At 40.8% G+C, this 14,640-nt stretch overlaps 1 protein-coding gene across 2 annotated transcripts in view; it reads right to left on the bottom strand.

The window, feature by feature from the left end:
- Positions 1-743: 743 nt before the first annotated feature.
- sf3b1 (splicing factor 3b, subunit 1) overlaps positions 744-14,640 on the bottom strand; it is a 65,939-nt gene continuing 52,042 nt past the window's right edge. For both annotated transcript variants that reach the window (XM_070875909.1, XM_070875910.1), the window contains 8 exons: positions 10,634-10,855; positions 10,278-10,460; positions 10,047-10,158; positions 9,771-9,891; positions 9,315-9,446; positions 8,617-8,889; positions 5,696-5,912; positions 744-2,321 (listed from right to left, as the gene is read on the bottom strand). In XM_070875909.1, coding sequence (XP_070732010.1) covers positions 2,163-2,321; positions 5,696-5,912; positions 8,617-8,889; positions 9,315-9,446; positions 9,771-9,891; positions 10,047-10,158; positions 10,278-10,460; positions 10,634-10,855 — 1,419 coding nt within the window. In that variant the 3' untranslated portion in view covers positions 744-2,162. The remainder of the gene's footprint in view (positions 2,322-5,695; positions 5,913-8,616; positions 8,890-9,314; positions 9,447-9,770; positions 9,892-10,046; positions 10,159-10,277; positions 10,461-10,633; positions 10,856-14,640) is intronic.

Below are 14,640 nucleotides of genomic sequence, written 5' to 3' on the forward strand. Positions count from 1 at the left end.
TGCATCGCCGCCTGGTTTCTCGGCGGCGGTATTGGTCGTTTTGGGCAAAAACCGGGTCAGAGTTCCGCTGGCAGTTTTGAAATAGCGCTGAGGAGCGGACCGCCGGCGTGCACCATCCAAAGACCGCTATCGCCCAATTTTTGACTTAGCGATGGCCCGTAGGCAAGTAGAAGGAAAAAAAAATGCCCATGAGAGGCAGCGGGAGCTGGGCGGTAGGTAAGTCGTCCTGCAAAAAAAGCTAAGTTAATGGGTTTTTAATAATTATTTGATTATTTTACAGTAATTAAGGTGAAAAGGGTCCCAAGAATGTTTTCTTATTTTTTATTTTATGTTTTTTGGAAAAAATAGTGGGGTGTGTTTCCCCCCTCCTCGACCCAACCCGCAGCTTCGGACTAAATTTTTAATAATTACCACCCATTTTGTTTAAGAACCGGCCAAACGGCCCAAAGTTCCATTTTCCGCCAAGAATCGGGGTGTAAGGTCCATTTATTTTTTTAACCGGCCCGAATTTTTTCCCTTTTTTGTGGAATTTTTCGCCAGCGGTAATTTTAAAATCTTAGCGGTATTTTGGGCGGCAATCCAGTGCTGGCGGATTTTTTTTTGAAATTCTAGCCCTAAGCAACCATTTTTTGCCTATCTACAACCACAAAGGACATGATAAAAAAGAAACATGTTTATTCCCACATTCTCAATGAAAACCTCTACAATATTTGTTCCAATAAAAAAGCACCAGGAGGCATCAATCAGAGAGACATATTTATTAAAACACCAAATTTACCTACACTGAATTCTTTAAACCAAACAGAAGGTACAAGCCTGCCAGTTGTGGAATAAGATATGTGATCCTGACCACATAACCAACGAGTGACGAGTTTATTATGCTGGCTGGATTCACAAGTTGTCAAAATTAGACTCGAGTCAAATTTCAATATGCTAGAGTGGGAAATAAAGCTGATCATAACATTAATCCTGAAGTTCATACGATAGTTTTATGCTACTGGATGCAACCAACGGATTTATAAATATTACACTGTAGAGAATGTAGAGTATTTACAACATAAGCTAGAGATTTAATGACAGCAAAACAGTATTTCATGAACTTATCTCCACATACCTGGAGGAATTAGCCAACACTTAATGTCACTATTAACAAGTCTTCAAGAAAAACGCAGAGAAGATCATCGATCCCAAACGATATCAAACCGGCTTTGATCTTATATGGGGTTTTCTATAGTTGATAACCATGTGCTTTCCCCACTTACTGTTTAGCTCCACGGACCAGGAACCACAGTATAAATATTCTTCTTATTATTCATTACATGAGCCTTCTATGAAAACTATCACATGACTAGGACACATCGTTCCACTGGGATAAATAGCCATTTTAAAGCTTGCAGCGACATGGATTTCAGAAATTCATTAATTCAATTATGGTTTTCAGCCTCTCTGTCAATTTGATTGTAGATTGTTATATCGGAGTTGGGATCTCTATCTGCCCTGATTAGGGCAGTTCTTGCATAACTAATAACCTTACATAATTCCCACAAGTTGGCTTTGAAGATCTTTGTCACAAACAGTAGAAAAGGTCAAGCAAAGTGAACCATTCTATTTTAGCAAAAGTAGAAAAGGTACATTTGGTCATGTAGAGATAAGTGGGGAAATCAAACTGCCATACTACAAGTTAATGAAGATAATGTGTTCCTTGTTTGAAAACCAGTTATTTTAAAACTTACTAAAAAGCACCTCAAAAATAACTTGAGAAATATAAACTGGACTTAGACTTTTTATGTTTATTTTTTTTTGTAAGAAACAACCCCTTAACACAAGGAATGAAATCTAAATCTCAATAAAAACAAATTCAAATGAATTGTGAATTGAGTATTCATCATCCTGCTGGTCACTATATGATTTAGTTACTTAACATCAAGAATAAGTAATGAGACAAGATTTACAGTCTTTAAGTCCCATTTAAAATAAAATTGTGCTACTAGCCCTATTCACTTACTACTTTTACAATCTGCTCCAACAAGATGATCATGTTTTTATTTTAAACTCTCATCACGTCACATCTGAAGCACAGCATAAGATTGGGTAACCAAGGGCAATTACAATGCAGCAAAATAGCAGACAACAAAGATAATGCAGAGAATATTAACCCCGTTTTATAAGATGTAGTCAAGTTCATAACGGACATGTGTATTCTTTTCATCATTAAAGATCCTTGGATAATGTGCAATTAGGGCATCCTGTGAACCAATGTAGATGGAGTTGTAGATCTTCCAGTACACATCACGTACTTTCCTGGCTGGATGAAACAAGCCCTATCAAGAAGGAAGAAACATAAAATGTTACTGCTCTGCTGATGGACCAATAGGAATGTCAGTACCGGGAAAACATGTTTAAATACAAACTTTTAAATTAAGACAAAAATTACAGTCATGAAGTTTAACACAAGGCAGCTTCGAGGAATATACTTCTCTCTTCACTAATGCCAACAGAAAATTCAATGCCAGTATGAAGTGGATTTATTGGGCTGCGTGGTATATTGGTGGATCAAATCAGAATGGCAGTGGTTGGTACAATCTAAATGCACGACTGCAATTTATCACACTTCAGTTCCTTAAAATAGCTTGGCTTGTCTGAAGACACTTCCCAGCATTGGAAAACCAGAATAGTTACCAGACTGTTTGCAAACTTGGGTGTCATATAGTGATGGGGGACTCTATTGTAAGGGGAATAGATAGGAGTTTCTGCGGCCGCAACCGAGACTCCAGGATGGTATGTTGCCTCCCTGGTGCAAGGGTCAAGGATGTCTCGGAGCGGCTGCAGAGCATTCTGGAGAGGGAGGGTGAACAGCCAGTTGTCGTGGTACATGTAGGTACCAACGATATAGGTAAGAAGCGGGAAGAGATCCTACAAGCTGAATTTGGGGAGCTAGGAGTTAAATTAAAAAGTAGGACCTCAAAGGTAGTAATCTCTGGATTGCTACCAGTGCCACGTGCTAATCAGAGTAGGAGCAGGATAGTTAGAATAAATACGTGGCTTGAGCGGTGGTGCAAGAGGGAGGGATTCAAATTCCTGGGACATTGGAACCAGTTCTGGGGGAAGTGGGACCTGTACAAAAGTGACGGTCTGCACTTGGGCAGGACTGGAACTGATGTTCTGGGGGTAACATTTGCTACTGCAGTTCGGGAGTGTTTAAACTAATATGGCAGGGGGATGGGAACCTATGCAGCGAGACAGGGCGAAGTAATATGGAGTCAGAAACAGATGGTAGAAAGGTAAAAAGCAATAGTGGAAGGCCGAGTAAACAAAGGCAAGAAACAAAAAGGGCCACACTACATCATAATTCTAAAAAGGACAAATGGTGTTAAAAAAACAAGCCTGAAGGCTTTGTGTCTTAATGCAAGGAGTATCTGTAATAAGGTGGATGAATTAACTGTGCAAATAGATGTGAACAAATATGATGTGACTGGGATTACAGAGACATGGTTCCAGGATGATCAGGGCTGGGAACTCAACATCCAAGGGTATTCAACATTCAGGAAGGATAGAATAAAAGCAAAAGGAGGTGGGGTAGCATTGCTGGTTAAAGAGGAGATTAAGGCAATAGTTAGGAAGGACATTAGCTTGGATGATGTGGAATCTATATGGGTAGAGCTGCAGAACACAAAAGGGCAAAAAACATTAGTGGGAGTTGTGTACAGACCTCCAAACAGTAGTAGTGATGTTGAGGAGGGCATCAAACAAGAAATTAGGTGCAGCAGTTATCATGGGTGACTTTAATATGCATATAGATTGGGCTAATCAAACTGGAAGCAATACGGTGGAGGAGGATTTCCTGGAGTGCATAAGGGATGGCTTTCTAGACCAATATGTCGAGGAACCAACTAGGGGGGAGGCCATCTTAGGCTGGGTGTTGTGTAATGAGAGAGGATTAATTAGCAATCTCGTTGTGCGAGGCCCCTTGGGGAAGAGTAACCATTATATGGTAGAATTCTACATTAGGTTGGAGAATGAAACAGTTAATTCAGAGACCATGGTCCAGAACTTAAAGGAGGGTAACTTTGAAGGTATGAGGCGTGAATTGGCTAGGATAGATTGGCGAATGTTACTTAAGGGGTTGACTGTGGATGGGCAATGGCAGACATTTCGAGACCGCATGGATGAACTACAACAATTGTACATCCCTGTCTGGCGTAAAAATAAAAAAGGGAAGGTGGCTCAACCGTGGCTATCAAGGGAAATCAGGGATAGTATTAAAGCCAAGGAAGTGGCATACAAATTGGCCAGAAATAGCAACGAACCTGGGGACTGGGAGAAATTTAAAACTCAGCAGAGGAGGACAAAGGGTTTGATTAGGGCAGGGAAAATAGAGTAGGAGGGGAAGCTTGCAGGGAACATTAAAACGGACTGCAAAAGCTTCTATAGATATGTAGAGAAAAAGGTTCGTAAAGACAAACGTAGGTCCCCTGCAGTCAGAATCAGGGGAAGTCATTACGGGGAAGAAAGAAATGGCAGACCAATTGAACAAGTGCTTTGGTTCGGTATTCACTAAGGAGGACACAAACAACCTTCCGGATATAAAAGGGGTCAGAGGGTCTAGTAAGAAGGAGGAACTGAGGGAAATCCTTATTAGTCTGGAAATTGTGTTGAAATTGATGGGATTGAAGGCCGATAAATCCCCAGGCCTGATGGACTGCATCCCAGAGTACTTAAGGAGGTGGCCTCGGAAATAGCGGATGCATTGACAGTCATTTTCCAACATTCCATTGACTCTGGATCAGTTCCTATGGAGTGGAGGGTAGCCAATGTAACCCCACTTTTTAAAAAAGGAGGGAGAGAGAAAACAGGGAATTATAGACCGGTCAGCCTGATATCGGTAGTGGGTAAAATGATGGAATCAATTATTAAGGATGTCATAGCAGCGCATTTGGAAAGAGGTGACATGATAGGTCCAAGTCAGCATGGATTTGTGAAAGGGAAATCATGCTTGACAAATCTTCTGGAATTTTTTGAGGATGTTTCCAGTAGAGTGGACAAGGGAGAACCAGTTGATGTGGTATATTTGGACTTTCAGAAAGCTTTCGACAAGGTCCCACACAAGAGATTAATGTGCAAAGTTAAAGCACATGGGATTGGGGGTAGTGTGCTGACGTGGATTGAGAACGGGTTGGCAGACAGGAAGCAAAGAGTAGGAGTAAATGGGTACTATCAGAATGGTAGGCAGTGACTCGTGGGGGGTGCCGTAAGGTTCTGTGCTGGGGCCCCAGCTGTTTACACTGTACATTAATGATTTAGACGAGGGGATTAAATGTAGTATCTCCAAATTTGCGGATGACACTAAGTTGGGTGGCAGTGTGAGCTGCGAGGAGGATGCTATGAGGCTGCAGAGTGACTTGGATAGGTTAGGTAAGTGGGCAAATGCATGGCAGATGAAGTATAATGTGGATAAATGTGAGGTTATCCACTTTGGTGGTAAAAACAGAGACAGACTATTATCTTAATGGTGACAGATTAGGAAAAGGGGAGGTGCAACAAGACCTGGGTGTCATGGTACATCAGTCATTGAAGGTTGGCATGCAGGTACAGCAGGCGGTTAAGAAAGCAAATGGCATGTTGGCCTTCATAGCGAGGGGATTTGAGTACAGGGGCAGGGAGGTGTACACAGATGGAAGCAGGGTGTTGAACTTACCTGTAAACAATACTGTAGCATTCTGCAAGGGCCTAGTGCAACCCTTAGACCCTCCAATGCTCCCATTACTGCTTGGATAACATGTGGTGATGTCTCAAAAACATTGGGCCATACATAGTTTAGCAAATGATTCAGGGCATCTTCACAGCCAAATCCATATACTCCCAGCGACATATGCTGCACAACTGCACTCGCTGTCTGTCTGTGAACCAGGTCTCTACATCAAGGAAAACAAAAATATTAATTTGTCATTACAAAGAATGCAAGTGTTTCAAGTTTCCTGGCTATGTACATAAAAGTGTTTAAAATTTGTGCCTCAAAGTCAAAGATACTGTAAAGACATCTTTCATTGAAACAGTAATTATGAACACACTCTTACCATTTCCCATTATTATAAATTTTTGGGGGGAGGTGGTAGGAAAGAGATTTGACAATCGCATCAATTACAAATGACTGTGGGAATGCATAAACCGTCCTGCTATTTCATGTGACATGAATGGATGCAGTTGGAAAGTTCTCAGGTACTCCAATTTCTATGAAAGTCACATTTTGGGGGAAATTCAAATGAAAGTCAGGTGATGAGCTCGAATTGTGGATTCATACCTTCATTTCCCTTACTTCTCTTTCTGTTTTCTCCCCAGCTCTCAGAAGGCACTGACTCCTGGGATATGATTTAATCAGTGACAACAACCCTCCAGTACCTTGCTCAAGTAGCCATTATTTGTTTATGAACCTCAAGAGTCATCCGGCTATTCATTTGTGGGTGTCACAGTTGACTTTGATCTTTCCTCATCCAACATCGACACGTGTACTTTCCAGCAAGATTGCTGGATAGCAATCAGGAACACAAGCTTTGGTTGATTTTTCTCATCTCAACCTTAGAAACACTTGCGTCAATTGCAGTGCCCCAGAACTGGCCCAGCTTGGAGCTAATTCAGCACAAAGTGTCAAATGAATCTCAGCTGAAACTTTCTAGCTTAGCAGATCAAACAGTACCCCAATTTACTGGAAGAGACCTCAAACCCATTCCATTTTATTACCCTTCTCAGCTTGAAAGAATGAGCAAGTGAGCTAGTTATTGGACCCACCAGTAAACCAAGTAATGGTCCTCAGACTGCCCTTCCTTTAGGAGTTACTATCTTCCCTAAGTAGCTTTGTTGAGATCAGAACCACCTATGTTGGGTTCTACGAGGAGAATCATTAACCCACCCGCTGCGCAGTGCTGTACACTGTGTCTCAACTGTTTTACATGCATTTTTAATTTTTCTTGATAAAGACAGTACCTATAGATAAAACTTCAAATATAGCCAAGTCATCCATTGTTTTTTAAAGTTTTCAAAACCCAATATTTATTTGAAAGTATATCTAGTTTTGCTATCAAATGTGCCATTAAATTATTGAGTGTGACACAGATCATCATCATCATAGGCAGTCCCTCAGAATCGAGGAAGACTTAGAATGAGTCCTTAGGTGACTGAACAGTCCAATACGAGAACCACAGTCCCTGCCACAGGGGGGGGGGGGGGGGGGGGGGGGGGGACAGTCGTTGAAGGTAAGGAAGGGTTGGACAGGTTCTTTCCGCTGCCTGCGCTTGATTTCTGCATGCACTTAGAAACATAGAAAATAGGTGCAGGAGTAGGCCATTCGGCCCTTCGAGCCTGCACCGCCATTCAATGAGTTCATGGCTGAACATGCAACTTCAGTACCCCATTCCTGCTTTCTCGCCATACCCCTTGATCCTCCGAGTAGTAAGGACGACATCTAACTCCTTTTTGAATATATTTAGTGAATTGGCCTCAACAACTTTCTGTGGTAGAGAATTCCACAGGTTCACCACTCTCTGGGTGAAGAAGTTTCTCCTCATCTCGGTCCTAAATGGCTTAGCCCTTATCCTTAGACTGTGTCCCCTGGTTCTGGACTTCCCCAACATTGGGAACATTTTTCCTGCATCTAACCTGTCTGAACCCGTCAGAATTTTAAACGTTTCTATGAGATCCCCTCTCATTCTTATGAACTCCAGTGAATACAAGCCCAGTTGATCCAGTCTTTCTTGATATGTCAGTCCCGCCATCCCGGGAATCAGTCTGGTGAACCATCGCTGCACTCCCTCAATAGCAAGAATGTCCTTCCTCAGGTTAGGAGACCAAAACTGTACACAATACTCCAGGTGTGGCCTCACCAAGGCCCTGTACAACTGTAGCAACACCTCCTTGCCCCTGTACTCAAATCCCCTCGCTATGAAGGCCAACATGCCATTTGCTTTCTTAACCGCCTGCTGTACCTGCATGCCAACCTTCAATGACTGATGTATCATGACACCCAGGTCTCGTTGCACCTCCCCCTTTCCTAATCTGTCACCATTCAGATAATAGTCTGTCTCTCTGTTTTTACCACCAAAGTGGATAACCTCACATTTATCCACATTATACTTCATCTGCCATGCATTTGCCCACTCACCTAACCTATCCAAGTCACTCTGCTGCCATCACCTGTGTGAAGTGATATCCCAGCATTCTGGTCCACCTCAAGCAGATTTTTTTTTTTTTTTTTAAGTATGAGATGACTTATCAACAATATAGCATGTTTGCTTTCAGAGGAAAAGCAGTATTTTACATGATTATCACAAGAAGTTTGTCAAAAATCCACTAACAAGCTATTGAGATGACTTCTTGGTATTCATGGATAACACCTGAATATAAAATCAATAAATTGCCTATTTAAATGATAACTTTCAAAACCAAAGGTTTGTACACATTTTGCACTTGAAGTTGAATTTGAGATATGTATTACACTATAGGAAACAGAGGAAACAAACTCTAGATCTCCATATTGAATTAAAAGATTTGCTCTATGCCTAAAAGTAACAGTGGTCATTCACTACTCGGATATCTGTCATTATCAGCATTCAAGATGGAACTCACCTGTCCATTAAAGCATCTTCAAGCAATGGTGTAACTGCATATATATAATCCTTTCCCATTTCTCCAATGTACTCAAATAAGAATGAGAGAGATTTAAGCACACCATTCTGCACATTCAGTTCAGGAACTCTGTACTCATTCATCAAAGCAGGTAGCACAGTGAATGGAGAGCATGTTTCTGCCACAATAGCAATAGCTACTGTGGTACAGACTCTGTTCTGACGTTCTTGAACTTTCAAGTTATTCAATAGAGTGGCCAGAACATCATGTGGACTGAAAGAAAGTTAAAAAGCAAGTTGAGATCCCATCTGAAAGGTGACATTTATCGAGCTGGCAAATCATGGTCAAACAGTACGAGAAATTTCAATCCCATTTCTATACACCATTACAGAAATCAAACATTTTCCTTCAAATATCAACAGAAATCTAGATTGTACAATTTAGTTACTGAACGATGTAATACAAGAAAAGCAAAATTAAGACCTCTACACTGAATCAGAGATTTGTTCTATGCATGCAAGTGCAGTGGTCTTGCATCACCCATATTCAGCTTTTACACAGCTGCATGTAGTAATCTTAGCAGAAGTAAAGCATATGATTAACTGCACTGTTTCACAGAAAACACAACAAATAACTAAAACGGAGCACAGAAAATTGTGCTCCACCGTGTTGTTGTAACAAACTCAAACGTAACTTACCCAATAGCTTTTGCAATGTAGCCAAAAGTGTTTACTGTTGCTCTTCTGATGGCTTTTTTGTGTGCCTTCAAAAGTTCTAACAATTCAAAGCAGATCCTCATCCATTCACGAGCAGATACATACTCTGCACCCCTGAAGAAAAGACCCACTGGCGTTTAGAAAGTGAATTGACATCACTATATAATTTCTGATTGGTATAAAAAAATTAAAATCTCAAACCAATTTTTATTCCATTTCTTCACATTTCAACTATTCAAGACCTAATTTGCTGGATTTTCATTTAAATTACTTTCAGGCTATCTGGTTATAAATTTCACTCTCATTTTCTGGTATGCTCATATTTGATCAGATAGAAATGGAAACAATGGTACAGTTTGGTTCTTACACTGTTACTTGACAAGACAAAAATGTAATATGCAGTTTATTATTAAGACAAGTGGCTATAATGCCAATTACCGATCTGCAATTCGTCCAACCAGATCAATACAATTCTCCTGAACCTTCTCATGCCTGTTCTTCAGGATTGGAGTGAGCCGTGGAAGCAGGTCCTTAATAGGTGGAGTCATCTTATGCATACCTGTATATTAAAGTTGAAGGAAAATATTTGGTATGGACTTTTTTTTTAAAACTTCATCTTTCTTCAGGAAAAATTGTAATTGAAAAAAATCCAAAATGTTTTAATTCTCCCAAAATAATATTTAAAATGTAAATTTGCCAAAGTAACAGACATACCTATAACATTTACAATCGCTTTAAGTGCTCCCAAGATGCTACCCAGAACCTCGGGGTACTCTTCACCAAGGTATTCATACAGCACAACACCCAAGTGGCCCATCAGTTTTTCCTACAAGTAAAGACTGTATATTAGTTCGCATGATTTGGACTGGAAACAGTAAAAAATGTCAAACCAAATTCGTTGAAGTGGCCAGATAAGTCTAATATTGTACTGAAAAGTTTACATACCTCTTGACACGTCTTCATGACGACTGCAATTCGAGAGATTAGATCTGCAGCTTGCTGTCGCACTTTGGCTGATTTGTTATTTAGACGCCACAATACTGTACCACAGATCTGAGGTAAATAGGGCTTCACTCGCTTACCTAATGCATTTACCACTGTACCAAAACCATTCAACATTACAGAATCCTAAAAAAAAACAAAGGCAGTGAATACTAGAGCAAATATATGAAAGGAAACAATGCACAAAGACTATACACTTGCAGCCAGCATAGTTTTGTATTGCATGGCTGTTTGAAGAAATCAAATTTTACATTTGATCACTCAAAAAGTTGCAGTTTAATCTGGTCATAGATGCGCACCTCAGTAGTCTGTTCCTGGAAGGCGTACAGGATGCCATCAATAAGCTGCTCTTCCAGTTTGTGGTCAATATCTGCAGCTCCCAGGTTACCCATAATCTTTTCAATGGTTTCCATCACCATTTTTCTATATTGCTCAGCTTCATCTTTTAAGTCATCAACTATCCTGGAGATTATTTCAGCTGCTCCAACTTTGTTTGCAAGTTCCACTGTGGTGTCTACTAACTGTGGAGAACAGAAATATCAACAATGTTATTGCAAGTACCTAAAATATAACTGCTGTATTTAAAATCTTATCTGAAACGGTCAACAGTTGATCTTAAACAGCTGACCACTGAAAGATCCTTTCAAAAATACATTCCCAGATTGGAATAACTGAAAGGTTACGTGCAGGTTACCAACATTTTCCTCTCAAACTATTTCTTCCCAGTCTCCTGAAGCACCAAATCTTCCTCAGCTACAATTGCACTGGCAACAGTATTGCAAGGTTAGTGTTCATGTTAAATCAAACAGTAAGCGTTGACATGCTATTCCAGCAGGGAGAGCATCACAGCCAAGTTCAATCCATTCCTCATCCGATGTCCAAGCAGTCATCGGATGAGGAATGTCCCAGGAAGTCACTGGACAACAGTCCTGGCTGAATTTTCCCCTCCTTTTCACAAGGACGCTAATGCAATTGAGTAGCACTCTTACTGAGATCAACTGATTCAATATAGAAGTTTTACAATTGACTTCTTTGTTAAAATATTGCCGAATGCAAGTTATAAAATATAATAGTCCTGAAAAAAAATTGTGCATATTTATAATTTAATAAAATAGTAATGGATAAAACAATGAGACTCAAGATAGACAAATCTCCAGAACCTGATGGTTTCTGTCTGAGGGTATTAAAAGAAACAGGTGGGGAAACTGCAGATGTTTTACTCATAATTTCCCAATGAGCTTGATTCAGGAATTGTATCTTTGGATTGAAAAAATTGCAAATGTTATTCCATTATTTAAAAATGGTTGGAGAGAAAGCCAGGTAACGTCAGGTATGTCAGTTTAATATCAGTTGTGGGGACGATACTGTAACCTATCATGAGCGACAGAATGACTTGAACAAGTATGAGCTAATCAAAGAGTCATCATGGATTTGTGAAGGGTGGATCATGTCTGACTAATCTAGTTGCAATGTTTTTAAGGTCACGAACATAGTGCACAGGAGAGGACGATGAATGTTGTCGATATGAACTTCCAGAAGTCATAGCCAAGCCAATGAGATCATGGCTGATCTGTGACCCAACTCGATATAACCCCCTTTGCCCCTCAATCCGTTAATACCTTTGGTTAGCAAAAATCTATCAATCTCAGATTTAAAATGAACAACTGACCGAGCATCAATTGCCATTTGTGGGAGAGAGTTCCAAATTTCTACCATCATTTGTCTCAGAAGTGTTTCCTAACTTTACTCCTGAAAGGCCTGGCTCTCATTTTTGGACTATGCCAGCTAGTCTCAGACTCCCCAAACAACAGAAATAGTTTCTCTCTATCCACCCCATCAATTCTCAATATCTTGAAAACTTTGATCAAATCACCCCATAAACCTTGTAAATTCCAGGGAATACAGCCCTAGTATGTGTAATCTCTTCTTGTAATTTAACTCTTGGAGTCCAGGTATCATTCTGGTAAGTGTACGCTGCACTCCCTCCAAGGAGAATATATCTTTCCTCAGGTGTGGTGCCCAGGACTGCTCACAGTACTCCAGGTGTGGTCTAACCAGGGTTTTATATAGTTGTAGCATACTTTCCACCCCCTTGTATTCAGTCCTCTAGATATAAAGACTGGCATTCCATTCGCGTTTGATTATTTTCTGTACCTGTCCATGAGATTTTAATGATTCATGTACATAGACCCCCACTGTTTCTAGCTTTTCACCATTTAGATAGTACTTACTCTGTTCTATGCTTTTAAAGTCCAAAGCGGATGATCTCACATTTGCCTACATTGAAATCCATTTGCCACAGTTTTGCCCATTTGCTTAATCTATTAATATTCTCTTTGTAATTTTATGCTTCCATCGCCGCCAATCTATGTTGTCATCAGCAAAATTGGATATGTGGCTCTCTATCCCATCATAAGTTGTTAATAAATATCATCATCATAGGCAGTCCCTTGGAATCGAGGAAGACTTGCTTCCACTCTTAGAATGAGTCCTTTGGTGGTTGAACAGTCCAATACGAGAGCCACAGACCCTACCCCAGGTGGGGCAGACAGTTGTTGAGGGTAAGGGAGGGTGGGACAGGTTTGCCGCACGTTCTTTCCGCTGCCTGCGCTTGGTTTCTGCATGCGCTCGGCGATGAGACTCGAGGCGCTCAGCTTCCTTCTGGATGCACTTCCTACACTTCGGGCGGTCTTTGGCCAAGGACTCCCAGGTGTCGGTGGGGATGTTGCACTTTATCAAGGAGGCTTTAAGGGTGTCCTTGTAACGTTTCCTCTGTCCACCTTTGGCTCATTTGCCATGAAGGAGTTCCGAGTAGAGCATTTGCTTTGGGAGTCTCGTGTCTGGCATGTGGACAATGTGGCCTGCCCAGCAGAGCTGATCAAGTGTGGTGAGTGTTTCGATGCTGGGGATGTTGGCCTGGTCGAGGACACTAATGTTGGTGCGTCTGTCCTCCCAGGAGATTTGTAGGATCTTGTTAATAAATATGGTGAATAGTTGAGGGCCTAAAACAGACCCTTGCAGGACATCACTAGTCACATCCTGCCAATTAGAGTACCTGTCCATTATCCCTACTCTCTGTCTCCTGCCGCTCACCAGGTCATAACCAGGTCAATAATTTGCCTTCAATTCCATGAGCCTCAACTTCAGTTGACAGTCTCTTATGAGGGACTTTATCAAATGCCTTCTGGTCATCCATAGAAATAGCATCCAGACATTCCCCTGTCCACTACTTTAGTCATCTCCAATGTCCCCGCTAATGAGTGTATGCATGAGCAGCCACGCAGTAATCTGAAAGGTCTCGCGCAGGCCGTTTGCATTGTAAATATCGAGCATGCGCAGAAATTTAATGGGACAATGCACTAAAAGAAACAGGCCACGCAGATCAAAGCACAGCTTACAGGGTACACTGACTTTTTTCTGGAGATGACCAATCAGGTATGACCTACCTTTTACAAATCCATTCTGGCTCTCCCTCATCAGCTGAAAATTGTCAGAGTGTTCAGTCATTTCATCCCCAATTATAGACTCTAGTAATTTACTGACAACAGATGTTAGGCTAGCTGGTCAATAATTCCCTAGTTTCCCCCTCATATTTCTTAAATAGCAGAGAGACTTGCAGAATGTTCCAATCTGAAGGAACAGTTCCCAAATCGAGACAACTTTGGAAGATTGTAGTTTCCAAGCAATGTGATCTCCTTATTTTCCTTACCAAAATGTAATAACTCACACTTATCTATGTTGAATTTCATTTTTCAATTATATGCCCATTCTGCAAATTTATTAATATCTTCTTGCAATTTGTTGCAGTCCTCCTCAGTATTGACCATCTCACCCAATTTGGTGTCATCCCCAAAATTAAGGAATTGTGTTTTTGACTCCAAAGTCAAATCTTTAATATAAATTGTGAACAGTGGGACCCCACTTTCCACCTTCTGTTGCAATGTCCCCTTTATCCCTTCTCTCTGCTTTCTGTCTTGTAATCAGCTACTTGTCCCCAGACTCTGCATGCTCTGACCGTATTATATGACACCTTATCGAAGGCCTTTTGGAAATCTAGATAAATTATATCTACTGCATTACCCTTGTCTATCCTCTCTGTTACCTCTTCAAAGAATTCAATGAGATTGGTCAAGTAAGACTTTCCCTTTTGAAATCCACGCTGACATTCATATTTACATTTTAGGTTTCTCAATGTTCTTCTATTTTCTCTTTTAGTACGGATTCCATTATTTTTCCTACCACTGATGATAAGCTGACTGGTCTATAATTCCCTGGACGCGTTCTTTCTCCCTTCTTAAATATAGAT

The sequence above is a fragment of the Pristiophorus japonicus genome, chromosome 3 (genome assembly GCF_044704955.1).
Source record: "Pristiophorus japonicus isolate sPriJap1 chromosome 3, sPriJap1.hap1, whole genome shotgun sequence".
In the NCBI taxonomy this organism is placed as follows: domain Eukaryota; kingdom Metazoa; phylum Chordata; class Chondrichthyes; family Pristiophoridae; genus Pristiophorus; species Pristiophorus japonicus.